Below are 20,506 nucleotides of genomic sequence, written 5' to 3' on the forward strand. Positions count from 1 at the left end.
CATAAGCTTGAAAGCTTAGGTTTTTATGTAGATATGTCCTACTTATTTATCGTTTACCATAAGCTTGAAAGCTTAGGTTTTTATGTAGATATGTCCTACTTATTTATCGTTGACCCTAAGCTTGAAAGCTTAGGTTTTTATGTAGATATGTCCTACTTATTCATCGTTGACCATAAAGCTTGACAGCTTAGGTTTTTATGTAGATATGTCCTACTTATTCATCGTTGACCATAAGCTTGAAAGCTTAGGTTTTTATGTAGATATGTCCCAACTTGGTCGTCGTTGGCCATAAGCTTGACAGTTTAAGTTCTGAATCAGACTAATCTCGCTTAGTCCTCGGTTCAAAAACTTAGTTTGAACTTTATCTCTCAATTATTGTGGTCATTTATAAGTCATTTCACTAAATATTTTTGATAAAAGTCAAGTTTTCTGTATTGTGATATTATTGTTTTTTTCTGTATTGTGATATTGTTTTTCATGTGTGTTTAGTTAAGCCACAAATTCCTCAATCTATATTTATTACGAGTTTGTTTATTGATGAGGCAATATACCACCCAAGTAAATGTCAACATTTGATTATCATTGCATTTATAGGATGACTTATCAGAAGATATAATGACAATAATTCTCTATCGTACTTTTACACCAGACTGTATAAAGACATAGAAAATGGTCATCCATTCATAAGGAAATTCGCATATAGAAAACGACTCTTGGCTTTCCCTCCATAAGCAAGATGACGAACCCCCCACACACACTCAAAAGTTTCAACAAAAGCTGCCACCCATGGATGGTGTTCCCATGTACCCTCCCCCCTGAGATTTTGTCGAGCTGGGTGACATGCGGGCCACGATGACGAAGACGAGCCAGAGAGAGAGAGAGAGAGAGAGAGAGAGAGAGAGAGAGAGAGAGAGAAGAGAGACTATAGGCCCCCCTGACTTTCTCGCTCCAGGTACTTTTACGACTGGGTTTCGCCCAGTGGCCGAGCTATCGCATAATGAGTTGTGTGGGTTTACGTGTCGTCAGGTTGTTACGTGAGAGAGAGAGAGAGAGAGAGAGAGAGAGAGAGAGAGAGAGAGAGAGAGAGAGAGAGAACAGGAAATGAAGAGACGTAGAGTCAGGGAACGAGAGAGAGAGAGAGAGAGAGAGAGAGAGAGAGAGAGAGAGAGAGAGAGAGAGAGAGAGAACAGGAAATGAAGAGACGTAGAGTCAGGGAACGAGAGAGAGAGAGAGAGAGAGAGAGAGAGAGAGAGAGAGAGAGAGAGAGAGAGAGAGAGAGAGAGAGAGGTGGAGGAGAAAGCGGAGGGATACAGGAAAGTTGGAGGGTTGAGGAAATATTCAGATTGCATGTGCTTATCACATATTGGTCTTGCATAAATGACCTCCCAGCAAGGCGTACGTTCCCGCCTTGCCAGGAGCAGCATCAAGACTTCTTCTCACGTTTCTCTAACCTCTTCGAAATATCCTGTGCACCACATGTACCGTAACCCAGCTTGTCGTATTTAGTGATAATATCCTGCGCTCCACATGTATTGTAACCCAGTGGTGGTATCTGGTAATAATATCCTGTGCACCACATGTACCGTAGCCCATCTGTCGTATTTAGTAATAATATCCTGTGCACCACATGTACCGTAGCTCAGCTGTTGTATCCGGTAATAATATCCTGCGCTCCACATGTATTGTAACCCAGTGGTGGTATCTGGTAATAATATCCTGTGCACCACATGTACCGTAACCCAGCTTGTTGTATTTAGTAATAATATCCTGCGCTTCACATGTACCGTAACCCAGTGGTGGTATCTTGTAATAATATCCTGTGCACCACATGTACTGTAACCCAGTGGTCGTATCTGGTAATAATATCCTGTGCACCACATGTACTGTAACCCAGTGGTGGTATCTGGTAATGATATCCTGTGCACCACATGTACTGTAACCCAGTGGTCGTATCTGGTAATCATATCCTGTGCACCACATGTACTGTAACCCAGTGGTGGTATCTGGTAATAATATCCTGTGCACCACATGTACCGTAACCCAGCTTGTCGTAGTTAGTGATAATATCCTGCGCTTCACATGTACTGTAACTCAGTGGTGGTATCTTGTAATAATATCCTGTGCACCACATGTACTGTAACCCAGCTGACGTATTTAGTAATAATATCCTGCGCTTCACATGTACTGTAACCCAGTGGTGGTATCTGGTGATAATATCCTGTGCACCACATGTACCGTAACCCAGCTTGTCGTAGTTAGTGATAATATCCTGCGCTTCACATGTACTGTAACCCAGTGGTGGTATCTGGTAATAATATCCTGTGCACCACATGTACTGTAACCCAGCTGACGTATACCTAGTAATGATATGAACGTTGATCCTGTGCACCACATGTGGCGTAACCTAGCTATGGTATCTGTGTTAAAGATATGGATGTTAATCCTGTACATTACATGTACTGTAACCCAGCTGTCGTATGCTGTAGTGATGTGAATGTTAATTTGTCAAATTAAGGTTCAGTAGTGTTAACATTAGCGAAATGAGCATTGGTTTTAGGGACGGTAATTCGACTTAACATTAGATTAAGATAAAGTTTGATTTAACCTGAGAGATTTTTTGGTTCGATTTCTTGGAATTGTCTTTTCTTTTTTAATGTCCTGCTGTGCATCAGTGTACTTAAGTACTTAAGCTGTACTTGAACATTCTTCCACTACACTTAAACTGTACTTAAAAAATCCAGTTTGAATTTTTCCCACTGTACTTCAGCTGTACTTAAATTTTTCCACTGTACTTAACCTGTACGTAAATTTTTCCACTGTACTTAAGCTGTACTTAAATTTTTCCTCTGTACGTAAGCTGTACTTAAATATTTTCCCCTGTACTTAAGCCGTACTTGAATATTTTCCACTGTACTTAAGCCGTACTTGAATATTTTCCCTTGTACTTAAGCTGTACTTATATTTTTTCCCCTGTACTTAAGTTGTACTTGAATATTTTCCCCTGTACTTAAGCCGTACTTGAATATTTTCCCTTGTACTTAAGTCGTACTTAAATATTTTCCCCTGTACTTAAGTTGTGCTTAAAAAAAACAGGCTTTTTGTTACTTCAGAAAGTTTCTGAAGGAGGATGTAAATGACGAAGTCCGTGTGTAGTAGGGATACATTCAGCACGGAATAATAATAACCATGTTTTACCTCGCTCCAACATGTCAACACTTTGCTTGACGTAAGAAAATAAAAAAGAAAAAGAAAGAGAAACGGAAAAAAAACAGTTGTTTATTGTGATAAAGAAAAAAAAAAGAAAGAAAGACACAGAGACATTGTAATCTCAGTGAGGAAAACATATCCACTTAGAAAACTTGGACGAAAAAAGAAAAAAAAATTGGTGGAACACATCCTTTTAAATTGCTGTATGAACATCGCTTTCAACCCAGTGTAAAACTCAGTTGACACACAAGTGTACACAGTGTCGGGTCGGGAACACCTTGCTCTGCCTTCCTCGCCTGTAAGTGATGCTCGAGAGCTCCCTGTACAGAAATGGACCCGGGGAAGATCTTCCAGATTATCACCAACAGTACGCTACTGGGTGAGTATACTATGACATGAGCCATCCTCCAACCCCATATCCTCCCTCCTCCTCCTCCTCCGTTCTTACGTTGGAAAGAGAGAGAGAGAGAGAGAGAGAGAGAGTTATTTTTAGGAATATCTAAGGATGTCTCTTTTTTTTCTTCTTTCACCCTATTCTCTTAAGTTTCCTTCACGTATGTACGAGGTCTTTTTTTTTTTTGTCTATGTTTTGGGGTATTTTTCCATGTGCTTTTTGTTTTCTTCCATGTTCTAGTCCAGTAGGAGACGAATTCCAGGTGATCCATTCCCTTAAAGACAGTATAAGCGATAGGGATGAACTCTCATGTTGGACAGTGTTTGATTCCAGCAAATGTTTTTCGTTTTCTTCCATGTTCTAGTCTAGTAGGAGACGAATTCCAGGTGATCCATTCCCTTAAAGAAAGTATAAGCGATAGGGATTAACTCTCATGTTGGTCAGTGTTTGATTCCAGCAAATGTTTTTCGTTTTCTTCCATGTTTTAGTCTAGTAGGAGACGAATTCCAGGTGATCCATTCCCTTAAAGACAGTATAAGCGATAGGGATGAACTCTCATGTTGGACAGTGTTTGATTCCAGCAAATGTTTTTCGTTTTCTTCCATGTTCTAGTCTAGTAGGAGACGAATTCCAGGTGATCCATTCCCTTAAAGGAAGTATAAGCGATAGGGATTAACTCTCATGTTGGACAGTGTTTGATTCCAACAAATTGATTTCGATTCGACCATGTTGCTCGATCGAGGTCGGTTCCGAAGCCCCTCACTCCCTCCCTCTTGCCTCAAGTCCAGGTCTGTGGTCTGGAGCTCATGCAGGCTGACCCCTGGAGGATGTTGTTTGAAATGTCAGTGGTGAATATTGTAGTCAAAGGTTTCCTTTTCACAGTACGTTGTTCCAGGGACGATTATATGTATAATCCAGGGACGATTATATGTATAATCATTCCAGGGACGATTATATGTATAATCATTCCAGGGACGATTATATGTATAATCATTCCAGGGACGATTATATGTATAATCATTCCAGGGACGATTATATGTATAATCATCCAGGGACGATTATATGTATAATCATTCCAGGGACGATTATATGTATTATCATTTTGTTTTGGACTGAAGAGAAGGAGGATTCTTGAACATACAAAAGTGGAGTCGGTTGGTTGAATTGTTTTGGGTTTTTGCTGTGGTCTTTGTTAAGTGTCTGCCCAGAATGGTCTTCGTCGAGTTAAAGGTGAGCCTTTGAGAGTTTCTTTTGATTTAAAGGCGAGCCTTTTTTTTTTATTTTTCCTAGTTTTCATGGCATTAAAGGTGAGCTCTTACCCGTTTTCATTGACTGAAAGGTGAATCTGTTTTTTTTGTTTTTTGTTTTACTTCGAATTAAAGGTGAGACTTTTCCAGTTTATGTCGAAATTCTTAGTATTGTTTACGAGGTCTCAATTCATAATTGTTTCTTGACGTAAACAAGAAAAAACTCCCGTTTTCATTGACTGAAAGGTGAACCTTATCCAGTTATCATGGAATTGAAGGTGAACTTTTTTCAGCATGGAAATTAAAGTTGAGCCTTTTCCAGTTTTCATCGAATTAAGACAGCCTTTCTTTTTCAAGGATTCATCCAGATTTCCAAAGTCACATTACCAGTTTGTGAGAGCTAATTCTAAAGCTGTGAAGGGTCTGAAATGACCTGGAACTCTGGAAATTACCTACCAGGAGAAAAAGAAAAAGAAAGCGTTCATATTAAGTGGAAGGTTCTCAACAGTGGTGATACGAGGTAGACTGTCCTAGTGGGGAGAGAGAATCGTTTTCATATGGGAATGTCAGAATGGTTGACTCCAGAGGAACAAATTGCAGTTATTACAGTGTATGAATCAGCCACCATTTTGAGCAGTACTGTCACTACGGCTTTAATGTGGGTGTACGTCCATCGGCTGCAGTTATGGAAATGAATTGGCTTTTTTGATATCCTGGCCTGGAACACTGGAAACCCGGGTAATATGTGAGGGGGTTTTAGGTTGGCCTCATATCATGGAAAATGAAGGAAGGGTATTATGGATCCCTCTTTTGAGCAGATGAAAATGAATGAAACATATTCACGCTCTAGTGTGAGAAAGGAAGCTTGGAGGACGAAGTGGTAATGTGGTATGTTGTGGTATGTTGGTAGGAAATGAGAAGAAAACGAAAGGTGCAATGGAACAAAAAATTAGATTACTAGTATTGAAGACGGAGGACAGAAGGAAGGGAACAACAGACCCTTGTTCGTGGCTAGTGTACGTGTTAGTCAAACTAGTATTAGTGTTCGTCATAGTCAAGTTTATGTACTTGTTTGTTAAGTCAGTGTTCGTTTCAGTCGCGTTCGTGATCGTGTTAGTCAACTATGTGTTTGCTAAGTTAATATTCGTGTTAGTGAAGTTAGTGTTTGTGTTCGTCAGGTTAGATTTCGTGTTAGTGAAGTTTATGTTACGTGTTAGTCTAAGGTAATGTTCGTGTTTGTTGAGCTGGAGTTCGTGCTAATTAATCAAGTTAGTCTTCGTGTTATTCAAGTTAGGGTTCATAACTTTTCAAGTTAGGGTCAGTTTTTTTTTTTATCAGAAATGATTAATTATCATTAATTAATTTCACGTTATGGAAATGACTTAAAAAAGGAAAAAGAAAAGGAATTTTTGTCTTTGTTTTTTTTTTTTAAATAAAGGAACCAATTATAAATTGAGACCTCGTAAACAATGCTTAAAAATAAACCTTTTTTTGATTTTTTCTTCGAAAATTTTGAGCATTTTCATGCAGCAGATTCATGTGATCCCTTGAGAAGCTGCTCCTCCCAGTGGCTCAGCTTGGGAGCACGTAAGCTCAAGGAACGTCGAGTGCCTTGCAGCAACACGCCACCATTCATACTCGAGCAATTACTTGAGGATGAAGTTCCATCCATATGGGATTTCGCGGAATAAGAAAATGTGCGAATTTCTTTGTTCGCCTTTTGCTCTCAGACCTTCACCAACAGGTGATAGAATTAGCCTCGTTACATGGGTGATGAAAGGTCTCTCTCTCTCTCTCTCTCTCTCTCTCTCTCTCTCTCTCTCTCTCTCTCTCTCTCTCTCTCTCTCTCTCTCTCTCTCTCTCTCAAGTGATTCCTTCTGTGTCAACGCTCGTGTGATTACTGAGTGTGTGTTATGGGGAGGGAGCGTTTTATACCCCACTTGCCCTGTCTCTTGACCTTTTTCGATTTATATGCGTGTGTGCTTTGATGTATATATTTGCCTGTGTGTGTGTGTGTGTGTGTGTGAGTGTGTGTGTGTGTGCTTGTATGAGATTGGATTTGTGTGTATTTGTGTATGTCTGTTCGTGTATGAAAGTGTGTGTGTGTGTGTGTGCTTGTATGAGACTGGATTTGTGTGTATTTGTGTATGTCTGTTCGTGTATGAAAGTGTGTGTGTGTGTGTGTGTGTGTGTGTATGTGTGTGTGTGTGTGTGTGTGTGTGTGTGTGTGTGTGTGTGTGTGTGTGTGTGTGTGTGTGTGTGTGTGTGTGTGTGTGTTAAATGCGCTATCATGTGATAATGAAAGCAGTTAGATACATTTGTTTATATTTACTTTAATGTCTTTTAAAATCACACTCGTGACGCCTCGTTTGTCTGTGCATTGTCTTGACCCACACACGTTACGTTCTTCTGGAGAACAACTTAGTTACGTTCTTCCGGAAGAACAGCTTAGCTCATGATGAGGATTGTAGATATTTCTTTCTCTTTGGATATCCGGAATGTTGATGTCTTTTAAAACAAAGATAATACTTCAGATATCTGTTGGCAGACGATCAGCAATACTGAATATATCTCTCTTTAAAATAAAAAGATAACATTGATATGTTAGATTGGTTAACGGTTGAGTAACGATGTTAACTTTAACCAAAAAAGAAAAGGATAATGATAATTCCAGCATCGATGTTAACGTAAACTTAAAAAGATAATGATTATAATTTCGAATATCTATTAGCACACCACAGCACCGGTGGTAGGGTAAGCCAAAAATTGATATATCATGATATAATAATGATATACATTACTCAGATATGTTAGGACTAGAGCAGTGATGGTAGCGTAAACCCAAAGCTAAACTTTGATATCTTACTAAAAGATATGATAACATGTATACAGCAGGTACATCTCTCATCACTGCAAGTCAGTATCAAGCAAAATCTAAAGTTAGACGTCTGTCCTTAAAAACTTTGTACTTTACAATGATCCCTCAGACGCCTGTTAGCGGTAGAGTTACGATGTTTTGTACCGCAAAAGATAAACCATTTCCTTCACTCCTGCTTCCCTTCCACCCCCACTTTAGCAAGTTGGCATAGCGGTTTTAGCCATTCCCTAATCTCGCTGAAACTTTGACGTCGCTTCGGGCAAGAAGTTGACAAGTAATGGCTTGGTTTTGCTTGTAAAGTGATAAAAGGCTCGTTGTGTTTCGTCCCCGTTCTGAGCTGTAGACACGTCCAGTGGGGAGGGGTGTATAATAATTTCTCTCTTGGTTCCCGCATGAAATGACATCATCAAGAATTGATCGTGTGATGAACGTTATACCATGGCCCACACGATTGATTAATGGATTAATCACATCTAAATACTACGAGGCATGAACGGCGTCCATAAATATACTGGCAATAATCACGTAATGATCGCTTAACTGTGGGGTGGCTGGGGTTGTGTCTAACATGTTTTGGATTTAGGCGGTGATGTATTTCGTCATCCCATACCATCTCTGATTTACGGTTGACTGGTTGGGACAAAAAAAAAAATAAAATTGGGTGCATGAATTATTTAGTGGCGAGCAAGGTGAGAGTAATTGAGATGAAATGACAGGATGGACGAGAGAGAGAGAGAGAGAGAGAGAGAGAGAGAGAGAGAGAGAGAGAGAGAGGGAGAGAGAGAGAGAGAGTGTGTAAGCGAATATATGTATGCATATAGGTAGATATATTTTATAATCACTCAGTGAACAATTCCTATAAAAGAGTCTTCGTGTTAACCAGGGCCTCTCCGCAGGCTCCTGCAGCCTAAGGCTGCACTACTGCTAGCAGCAGGGAAATGTAGATTCCTTTAGTGAGAAATTTCCACCTTCCTGAGCGTGTCTGTTAGTAGAATACAGATAAAACCGGATTTCTTTAGATTATGATATAGTATCATACTTTCCCAAAAATATCTTGCTGAAATATATGAAATATTGGCAACAGCGTAATGGGGGTTAGTCATCTTGTGTCTTACAAATTCTTCGGTGTTTCCTAATGACAACATACAAGACCGTTTTCTTAAGATTAAGAGGTTGTGTTTGGTGCGCATCTGAGAAAACCCTCATCATTAGCAGCAAACGGGAAGGGGGTCAGGACCAGTGCCTATAGAGAGAGATAATAATTAAGTATACAGGCAAAGAGTGTAGATTCTACTATATTATTATCGAATCTACAACTTGGCTGATACAGAATTGAAGCGGTACTCCATTCCACACTGTGATCCTCTGAAAATGATTGAAAGATAACGAATTTTATTGAGCCATATCTAGCTTCCATCTTGTGTTCAAATATATTATTAGTGCTTACCCTGCGACCAGTTTGTTCAATATATGGCTAATCACTCTGACTAAATGGAACGTTATATTCTAAATTCTTTATCATATATATTACGTAAATAGACTGTTTATAGTGACAGGCAGGCCATTTAAACTAAACTGGAGTTTTATGAAAATTTAACAGAAATTAAGAGAGATCTGGAAACAGGTTGTAACATGGCATGGAGATGTCAATTTTCCAATTAATTGTAGTGTAGGGTTGAGAAACAGGTTTTTGATGGATATTCATTCATAAAACAATAAGGAATTGACGCGTGGATGGAAGAGGGAGAACATTTGAAGAGAGTAAAGTGAATCGGAGTCGGAAATACAATTTAGTGATTTCTTGATCCACAAACCAAAAAAAAAAAGAGGCAGTAACACATACGACATACGTTTTCCAACAGACGTCGGAATAACAAAGCTACGTCAGGTCATTTCGTTCCTCTTTCGTGCCGTTGTTTTGTTTCGTTCCGCTAGGACCCAATTCAAATTGGATGTTTAAGTCATGAAGTTCTTCAGTCCTTTGCTCTATCGAGACTTAGTTCATGATTTCGACACACCACCACATATCCCCTCAGTCGTATTCTATCTGTCCTTATAATTCCAGCTATATTTTGTTTTTTCCAGTCGATTCTTTCATCCCACTTCCAGTTTTCTCCTGTGGATGTGTCGACCTTTAACTTCAGCCTGCCCTTTACCATCTTCATTGAAATTGACTCCTAAATATCTACACTAGTCCACGATTTTCAGTTGTTTACCACAAAAAAACAATTATATGACGTGAACTTTCCTGCAACACTCCATCTTCTTTTCCTTGACTATCGTGGAACACTTACTACCTTTTGTCCAGTCACTGGCACTTGACCACTTTACCTAAGCTTTCACACACACACTCTCTCTCTCCTCCCACACATTCACTCCACAGCAGTTCTGTTTGTACGTTCTTCATCATCTCTCTGTCCGCGCCTCCTTTACCTCCTCAACGTCTCTATTCTTTCGAGAGATTCATTCACCTCTTTACTTTCGCCTTTTTAATTTCTTCCTCTCCCATATATCTCTTGTCTTTTTGTTGTTCCGTTACTCCCACCTTGGTGCTCCATGAGACATTATTATTTAATAATCATTTCTTGAGGTTATAACCTGCCTCCGCTTCTTACAAACTTCACCATTTGCCGCTAGTATTCTCATACAAGTTCCATCTCCTTCCACATACTTCTTATATACTCCATTTAACTTCCTTTCAGTGGACTTTATACTCCTTACTCTTATACCCTCCAATTAACCTCCTTCCAGTGGACTTTATACTCCTTACTCTTATACCCTCCAATTAACCTCCTTTCAGTGGACTTTATACTCCTTACTTATCACTTTTTCCCGAAAAATCCTTACTTGTTTTCCTTTGATTCACATATAGACAGCTATATATTTATGCCAATCTTATACCTCTCATATTTCCGATATATATATATAAACCTACAATGTTTGCTCTCTGTTCATCGTTATTCGCTGGCAAAAGTCAGCTTTTGCCTTTCAAAGATCTCTATTTCTCCTCTAAAGAATTTCATTGTTATTTTGTACCTTTTCCTTCCGCACCACAGAGCGCTGCACACCTCCGTGTCAGGGGACAATAACACATTCTTAGAACGACCTCTCCACATCATACCTTGGCTTCACATTGTGCCGTTTAAAAATCCTCTCTCTCCTTTTCGTGCACCTTCCTCCAGAGAGTTCTCTTTCACTCGTATACTCCTCAGTACTTCTCCTTTCATCCCCCCAGCATTTTCTTTTTCTTTCAAGCATATTTGTAGCCTAATACCATCTAGAATGAAAGGCTAATATCACTGACATATGATGTGTCTGATCCCCCTCCTCATTCTACCCTAGACTCCACATCAGGAACACTGCCAATTCTCCCCTTTAATTAGCAGATACAAGTTATTCATGCTCTGGGCTACCTTGTCTTTCCTGTGTCTATACTATTGTTTTTATACAGCGACCGACACGACACGGGCAGGTAACGTGTCAAGGCCATCACGGGCGTGAAACAAAAGAATATAATACGAAGCAGAAATTAATCAGGGCTCCGCAAGTCGTCTGTAGACTAGACTCTCGAAGTCGTGAAGGTTACATGAAGACGCACAGACAAAAGAAGTGTATATTGTGTGTATACTGTGTATATTGAAAGCACGTATGTACTTCACTCATGCCCCATGATGATAAAATAGTTCAAATGTTCTTTTCTTTTACTATTTTTCATTTTGCATCTGGCGCCTCACACCCTCTCATAACTCCATCTCCCCCAGTCACCCTCTCGCCCACCTCCATTCTATACCTGTCCCATCTTGTTGATGTCGCCTGTGACACAGTTTCTCCCCCCCCTGAATCTACATTATTATCATCCTCTTTTCATGTTCTGCCTGGAAAGGCGTCCTCACCCTCCTCTCTTTTTCTCTCTCTCTCTCTCTCTCTCTCTCTCTCTCTCTCTCTCTCTCTCTCTCTCTCTCTCTCTCTCTCCTTACGTGTCGCATTTGCTTTCATTGCAGACGGCATCTGTATCTCTCAGCTGAATCGCGCAGGTAAACAGTAGTCATGCAATGACACTTCTGCACTCGAGGGAGTTGCTAACAAACGGAGGAAAAGATTATATATCAAGAGATGCAGCGGTGGGGATCGACCAAGTCATAACAGGAGAGGGTGTTTTATCCGGTGTGCTACAAGGAACGGTACGAGATCCGTCAGTGTTGATGGTAAGGGTGTCAGAGAAAGAGAGAGATAGATAGATAGAGAGAGAGAGAGAGAGAGAGAGAGAGAGAGAGAGAGGATCGCTGTCTCTGATGATGAAGGTAGAGTTAGGGGTGCAGATAGATAGGATCAGTAGAAGGCATAGAGAAAAATGTTCCTGCACAAAGTATTTGATGCAGTAATAGGCAAAAAGGGGAAACTTGAGAGATCTCAGTGAAGAACACTGTGAACGGTTAGATTAAACCGTGACACGATAAACAGACAAAACGATTACCCTTTACAAGGGGCCACAAAAGGAACTCAGTTGAGGAGGAAGAAAATGTCAGAGACCTCGTAGACGTCGTAAATAACAGGTTGTATAGAATTTTAGACACCACACTGATAGAAATTCCATTGTCGTGTAATGGGCGACGTAATGATGATGTTCATTATCAGAGTTTGAAGTAAAAGTTGGTAATGGAAGTCCCGAGCGTTTGGAAAAGAAGCGTTATTCGATTTGTGAATGTAGTACGGCCACCGTCAGCTTCACAAACTGGAATTAATGAGCCGGAGTGAATTCAGAAACATTTTACGAGTTTAGATTGCATGAGTGGGACATTATGGTTTATCATAAAGGAGAAAGAGAAAGGTGTAAAGAAAGTCATATATGGTAATAAATAGAAGGAATCAGAGAAAGTATTTAAGGGTTAAAAAAAGAAAGAGACGAAGGAATCTCACACTTTGCAAGAGACTAAATAGTTAAACTCTGTCTAATAATGGGAAGAGGAAATCTAAGAGTCCAGAAAATGGACACTATCCAGTGTTTTGACGCAACAACATCAGAAATTGCAAGGACAGACCCAGGACGAGAAATGATATTTCCAAACCGTTCCTAATATAATGTAGGTACGAGGAAAGACCCAGGGCTGGCTCAAAAATATATTTCCAGTATTTGTACTTGATTCTCGGTAGGTACGAGGACAGACCTTGAGTTGGAATATATGTATATATATATATATATATATATATATATATATATATATATATATATATATATATATATATATATATATATTCTTTCTTTCAAACTATTCGCCATTTCCCGCGTTAGCGAGGTAGCGTTAAGAACAGAGGACTGGGCCTTTGAGGGAATATCTTCACCTGGCCCCCTTCTCTGTTCCTTCTTTTGGAAAATTAAAAAAAAAAAACGAGAGGGGAGGATTTCCAGCCCCAGGCTCCCTTCCCTTTTAGTCGCCTTCTACGACACGCAGGGAATACGTGGGAAGTATTCTTTCTCCCCTATCCCCATGGATATATATATACAGTCCCTCGTTTGTAGGCTGGAAGAGACACTCCAGCATAAAACCAAATGCTCCCCTGGAAGAGACACTCCAGCATAAAACCAAATGCTCCCCTGGAAGAGACACTCCAGCATAAAACCAAATGCTCCCCTGGAAGAGACACTCCAGCATAAAACCAAATGCTCCACTGGAAGAGACACTCCAGCATAAAACCAAATGCTCCCCTGGAAGAGACACTCCAGCATAAAACCAAATGCTCCCCTGGAAGAGACACTCCAGCATAAAACCAAATGCTCCCCTGGAAGAGACACTCCAGCATAAAACCAAATGCTCCCCTTTTCCAGTTGGGAACATTCGAAAAAGGGTTTTTTTTTTTTTTTTTGGATGTGACATTGTGTCCTTGGTTATTGAGAAGTGAAGAGAGGCGAAATGTTGTGACATTTACCAAAGGTTACACAAGATGATTACATAAACGTGTGTTGAGAACAAAGGGAGATAAGGGAGAGAGAGAGAGAGAGAGAGAGAGAGAGAGAGAGAGAGAGAGAGAGAGAGAGATTAACGGTGATAAAGTTAAGCTGAAAGACAACGAATGAAGATGAGTCAATAAGAGAGAACTCATTCGTGAGACATTTTGATTACATATCACCGAGGAGACAGGAAACTATTTCATAATCAGTACGAGAGTCGAACGAGGAACTGGGAAAAAAAAAGAAGAAAAAGAATACTTGGAGAAACAAAGGGAGATAAGGGAGAGAGAGAGAGAGAGAGAGAGAGAGAGAGAGAGAGAGAGAGAGAGAGAGAGAGAGAGAGAGAGAGAGTGTTAAAAGGCAACGAGGAGGTTCAGCCCACTGGTGGTGGAAGAAAGGATGGAAAGAGAGAGAGAGAGAGAGAGAGAGAGAGAGAGAGAGAGAGAGAGAGAGAGAGAGAGAGAGACACTTGAAAATTTAAAAGTCCCGTCGGATGTTTTGACCTGGATGAGGGGTATTTCATTTCCTGGTGACCTTTCAGACGAGAGAAAAAGTGTCTCATCTAGATATGCCGCATCGGGTGAGAGAGGCGTGCGCGCGGAAGTACTGTGATTTGGATAGCAAGAGTATAGGCTACATGGCGAAGGTAGTGAGGACGTTTTTCGAGCATTATGTAGCGCGGAGCACCTCGCCATGGGGTCAGTCGGGCGGAGCAGGAGAAAGAGCAGGGGAGGAATACAATTAAAGTCACAAAGGCGAAAAAGAGTGTGGTATGAGACGAGGGGAAGAGAACGTGTATGAGCAATAAGTGCGAGAGTGAAGTGATCCTTATTTAAAAGGTTAAGACACGAAATGGGTTGAAGACTATGATATACCCATGTCAATAAGTGTGTTGATACTTTTTTGTGCTGTACAGTGAAGGGGTTTCACACTCGTGTGTGTGTTTATAGCTTTTATGCCCTTGGGCAATGTATATGGTGAATCGGATGAGTTTTAGGGAAGAGCGGGTACTGGGAACACACTCTCTCTTGAAGCATCAAAGGCTTGAATGAATGATTTGTTAGTCGACACTGACGTGAGATGGGTGCTGCAGTGGGGTCTACCTGGCTGGATGGTGTTTGATACTACAAAGATGGTGTCAGAGGAAGATAGTACGTAGTCGTATACGGGTTAAGAGAAAGAGGAGTTGAGAAAGGTTGATGGGCAGTGACAGTCGGGAATAGCGTTGGTTTCGAATGATACATTTACGATGGAAGGTCGTTTGAAGACCTGCAGGTTACTGTGAAAGAGATAGATAAAGGTTCAATATATACTTCAGTACTGGGCGAGTTCTTCGCGTTCATTCGATAGCGAGATAAAATCCTGATGGAGTGAGACAGGGCAGTAAAAAAAAAAAAGTTCAAAATAACGACTTGCTCTCGACTGCTATTGTGTGGAAATAGCTGACTCAAGCGAGTGATGCTTCAGGACGTGAACATTTAGAAGATTAATTGGTCACTGTGATGCGGTTCACCCAGAGGTATGAGTGTAAAACATGAGGCCGTAACATCACAGTTAGTAATGGAGGGCCACAGGCGAAGATAGATTCTTATTTCCAAGATTTAGTTACGGTGACTGAGGCAAGGGGCCAGCGTGAGGTACGAGGACATTGCAAAGGAACAAGATGGAGAAATTTGCGGTGGTGTCGAGGGTAAGAAAGAAGGGACGCTTGGGGAAGTCAGAAGCTACTACCCTTTAAAGAATGGCAAATCGAAGAAGGGACAGAAAAGAAATGGCTGTAGATAAGGTGGAAAAGCTAAGCCTGGAACATGTGGGTAAGATTATGTCAGGAATGCCGTAGGACATGAGGTAACTATGATCACATTTACTTTCCACGAGTCTTCCTCCAGTGGAGTGGGAAAAGGGGTTAAAAGATACACAGACAGATGGACTGTCGTCCGCCTCAGCTTCACAGTACCCCCCCCCCCCCCCCCCCCCCTCACCCTGCCACTCCAAGGCTTTTGGTCGATATAGAAGAAAAAGGAGACATTTGCATCTGAAAATGATATCGTCTTCTCGCATCTATAAACCTTCTAGTTTCTTTAAACCTCCAGAAAATAGGTATTACTGGAAACAGATGTCGAAAATCACCTCCTTCAGTTAGAGTTCCAGAAGACTGGAAAGCCCCAAAATAGTCTTTGAAATAACCCAAATGCTCGAGGGAAAGTTCCAGAAGACTAGAAGTTTCCCAATGAGACATCGATATTCCAAAAAAAGGGGAAATTAGTCACCAGCCCGGAAATTATCGCCCAGTTAGATTAAAGTTTGTAATTAGTAAACTTATGGAAACCATCACATGAGAAAGTAAGTGATTCAAAGGATCACCATTTAATTAAAAATTTTCATCACAGTTTCCGAAGAAAACGTTCGCCTCTGACAAATCGGTTTGATTTACTTTCTGCAGTAATGAACATGCATGATGAAAGCAAAGTGGAGGATGTGATCTAGTTTAGATTATTCGGAGAGCTTATGACAAGTCTCACATGGTGTAGAAGAGGTTGTACTTTGGTGGTAAGAAAATTGATTTAGTGAACTATAAAATGAAATGAGTGGTAATCAGTTTTCTGTCCTCACAATCGTAAGACGTGACAAGTGGTGTACCTCAGGGATCAGTCCTGGGACCTGGTCTCTTTTTTATATGTATATATCGGTGACATTAATGAACGGCTGCTTTTTTGGAAACGATTTTTGTGCAAGGAAATAAATCTCCAACAGATATTAGATATCTGAACTTGCCAAATGACAAACACTCTGATGGCAAATGAATCTTGTTTTGGGTAAATGTAAAGTTTTACACGTCTGTCACAAAAAAAGAAGAAACTATAGATTCTGTTGAGCTATAATATGTAAATGAAAAAGACATTGTCATGATAAACTCTGATGACCTAAAACTAAGTAGAAAGTATAGAGTAGCTGTAGAAAAAAAGGAAAACAAAATAGAGATCAGAATTCTTGGATTCTCTTTTAAGGGCATTCGAATTTAAGCATAAGAAATTGATACACACTCTTTACAATTCACTTTGGATTATGCATTCAGTTTTGGTCCCCTGCTTGAAATAAAAAGTCACAGACAGAACCCTCTCTCTCTCTCTCTCTCTCTCTCTCTCTCTCTCTCTCTCTCTCTCTCTCTCTCTCTCTCTTGGGCTTTTCTGCAAGATTTAAGCTACAGTTTTGTAACTGATGAAATTCAGATTAGCATTTGGAAATGCCATGAGATTGGGCCCTGAAGTAAATCCTAGAGGATATCACGATTCGAATGGAGGTAGATTCATCTACGGGTTACGTTGGTAGATTGACGAAGGGTAAGAAGGTAAATAAAATGGAGTAATAAGTAAATGGTGTAGTTTTTAACATAAACAAATAGGAAAGTAGGTAAAAGAACTGATAGATAGATAGATAGATAGATAGAGAGAGAGAGAGAGAGAGAGAGAGAGAGAGAGAGAGAGAGAGAGAGAGAGAGAGACTGCTAGATGTATAGGTAGATTGGAACACGTTGATACGTAGGCAGATCGAGCTAGTAGGCAGGATAAACATAGGTATGAAAGAAAATGAAGTTGATGAAGTACGGTATATATTGCTCATCGTAGAAGCATTAGATTTTCGGAATGAGGTTAAGAACAGGTAAAGTTAATATACGATGACCAATGCACGCAGCTGGGCTGACCGACATGAGAGGTGTGACTAGGAAGACAATAAGGCACAAATGCAAACATGTACACTGAAGCTGAATAGGAAGTTCGGGCTTTTAAAATTCTTAAGGTTGGAAACTGTTTTCGTCCACGAATGTCTTTGTGCACTCGTTGCGCAATGGACTGGAAAGCATGAGTCGGTTTCTGCAAGCTCTTTGTTAAATGGTATTTGCCTCTCTCTCTCTCTCTCTCTCTCTCTCTCTCTCTCTCTCTCTCTCTATCTCTCTCTCTCTCTCTCTCTCTCTCTCTCTCTCTCTCTCTCTCTCCTTGTCTATCTATCTACTCTGCCTCCCCTACCAGTTCTGTACTCCCAGATGGCGGGGAATCCAACAATAATTCATTTCACTTATCTTTCCCTATACGAGGGACAGTAGTGTAAACAAGAATAGCGGCAGGGGACGCCTATCTCTCTCTCTCTCTCTCTCTCTCTCTCTCTCTCTCTCTCTCTCTCTCTAAAAAATCAGTCTCTTTTCTCTCTCATCCTCGACATTTCTGATGCCACTGTGAACCCGTTCTAAGACCAATTTCTACTTGACACTACATATCGTATCGTCACGATTTATGGGGGAAAATTGCATCCCTACAATTCAATTTGTAAGTGCGATTGCAGCGAGTTAGGGCATCGTCTCCCGGAATTCCATAGACGAGCAATTCCATCTTGTTTCATGTTGGGATTATCATGTTAACTTGATTTTCCCGGCTAGCGTTGCGGGGGGAGAAGTGCGATTTGGGTACAGTTTTATGGTGGCCTTTGTCTAGTCCTTCTCTTCAGAATGTGTGATAAAAGAACCTTCCCAATGATTCATCTTTGATGTGACGCTACAGAAGACGATGGCTTACCGTTTGCTAGCGAGTGATTGGTCGGCGAGTGTTAGAAATGAGATCCTAGTAGTCATTGGTCAGTATCGTTTGTAAAGGCGAAGTTGATTCGTGAGGCTTAGACATGAGAGCATAGCCTTCATTGGTCAGTATCGTTTGTATGGATGATGTTGGTTGGTTGAGTGTTTCATACTAGCCAGATCCTTGTGTTCATCGGTCAATAAGGTTTGCAAGCGTGACGTTGATTGGTGTTTATATGTAAGATCTTAATGTTCATTGGTCGCTCCCATATGCGTATTGTAGTTGCCAGTTCGTCCGATGTATGGAAACTGCAGTTGATCTAGTTGAAAGTAATCAAGATTGATATAGATGTAATCTGCAATTCAGTTGTCATAGTTCTTCGTAATTTTGACGTAATTGCTGCCCCCATATATCTGTCAGTAGACATCACCAAGTTCTGAAGCGGTCCTCTTGTAAACCGGTTTCTCGAACGCTTCTTTTGGGAACCAGTTTCTGGAACGCTCTTCGCGCCAAGTGGGTCCTGGAACGCTCTTCTTACTCGAGGCCTCGGTTCCAATTAAGGGGTGAAGGCTCTCCCCCTCCTTTTCACTTCTCGACGTTCCAGTTTTCTTCTGCTCTCCAGAATAATATCTTCACCATTTATACGTCCGTTAATTGAATAACTTTTTATCAATATTCATCGAATTGTTTATCTTCATTTTTATTTCTTTCCATCATGACTGTGTTCCCTCTGCAGCAACCACTTCTAGAACTTTACTTCGACCAGGCTCCACGAGACGTGTGTGTGTGTGTGTCTCGTTAATGTCTCTAAGTTTTCCATACGAAGAGATGCAAACATCTCCCCTCATTCATAATGTCTTAACTGTTTAGTATGGAAGACATTACTCTCTCACCGTCTCTGGTAAAAACAGAACATGATTACACAAATGTCTGATAAGAAACGTGTAGCTTACATTTTTTTTTATTATATAATAGCTCAGTTTTTTAATGATTAACTGTAGTCAAAAGTGCTATTCTAACTCTACGATGTTTCCATCATCTTATGGACGAGATCTCGTGTTGTATCGAGGCAGACGAGGCCACACTGTGGCCAACAGTCAGAAGCGGACATGATTTAGTGGACGGAGCCTTACGATTTTAACGTAAGTCAACGTTCAAGTGCATTCACTGCTGATCTGGTCTCACGTAGTGTGTTGTATGGAGGATTTGAGGCAACTATCTGTTTTACACTTGTATTTACGACCATTCGCACATATCCCTTCACGACACCTGCATCGTATGTATGTTGAGGATAAGGCTTTGGAGCTTGGGAAGAATTTCAGGGTATATTATTCTGCAACGTATGTCGTAGGAGAGAAACCACAACCTTCCAGATCTTGTCCTGCGTTTACACACCTGACGGTGGTTCTAGAGCCTCGTTTATCTCCACAGCTCAGTTCTAAACCATGGTGATTAGTTAAGGTCGTTTTCGGTCTTAGGCCTACACGCCCTTCATAAACTACACGTAACATTCATTTTATTAGCGAGGTTTTAATGTTGTCCCGCTCGTGTTTCTTAGAAGTTGTAATAATTATGATTTATAATGGGAACAATTTTGGTGTCGTGGTGTTATTCCCTTCGTTCGCTTAATGTGTCTGTGGCATCTCTTGGTGCTCTTATGTCACAGTCTTCCATACCTGTCATGCCAGTTGGGAATGATTGTCGAGTGGAGACCAGGTCCCATGCCTTCCAGGACTGTCCAAGTTGGTAGATTGAACTATGACATCAAGTAGGAAGAGGAGGATTGCCAGTGACCTGTTGAGTCTCTCGTGCCGAGCACTAAATACCCGACAGGTGATGTAGTTGCTTGTGAGCACTGTGGGGATATTAACTTCATGTGTCGTTAGAGATAGAAGGAATGACTTAACATATGAACACGATTTTTTCATCTTTGTTATCAGCCCTTTAATGATTAGTCGTATGAGGCATAAGTTCCATTATTTACCCTTTTCTAGATTCATGACATATATGTGTATACACGCAATGCCTTCCAGGAAAAGAGGAATCGAACCTCTGCCACACGTGACGACAGTCGGGTTGGAGAACTGGCTATTCGATCACAAGTAATCGAATATATTTCGCCTTAAACGCAGGCAACGAGACCTCTATGGACCAGTTCCCGTGAGACACATAGTATCAAGGAGTAACTGTTGCTGTATTTCTGGCGGGTTTTTAGCTAAACCACCCTCATCAGAGAGACCGACCTGTAGTTCAGGGCAATTCTCC

At 40.7% G+C, this 20,506-nt stretch overlaps 1 protein-coding gene across 1 annotated transcript in view; it reads left to right on the top strand.

Moving 5' to 3' along the window:
- The window catches only part of LOC139757672 (putative neural-cadherin 2), a 630,644-nt gene that overhangs the window by 5,743 nt on the left and 604,395 nt on the right, over positions 1 to 20,506 (top strand). Inside the window, 1 exon segment of the mRNA XM_071678436.1 lies at positions 3,111 to 3,586. Within this exon segment, the coding sequence (XP_071534537.1) occupies positions 3,538 to 3,586 (49 nt within the window). The 5' untranslated portion in view covers positions 3,111 to 3,537.

This window comes from Panulirus ornatus, chromosome 27, assembly GCF_036320965.1.
Source record: "Panulirus ornatus isolate Po-2019 chromosome 27, ASM3632096v1, whole genome shotgun sequence".
NCBI classification, from domain to species: Eukaryota; Metazoa; Arthropoda; class Malacostraca; order Decapoda; family Palinuridae; genus Panulirus; species Panulirus ornatus.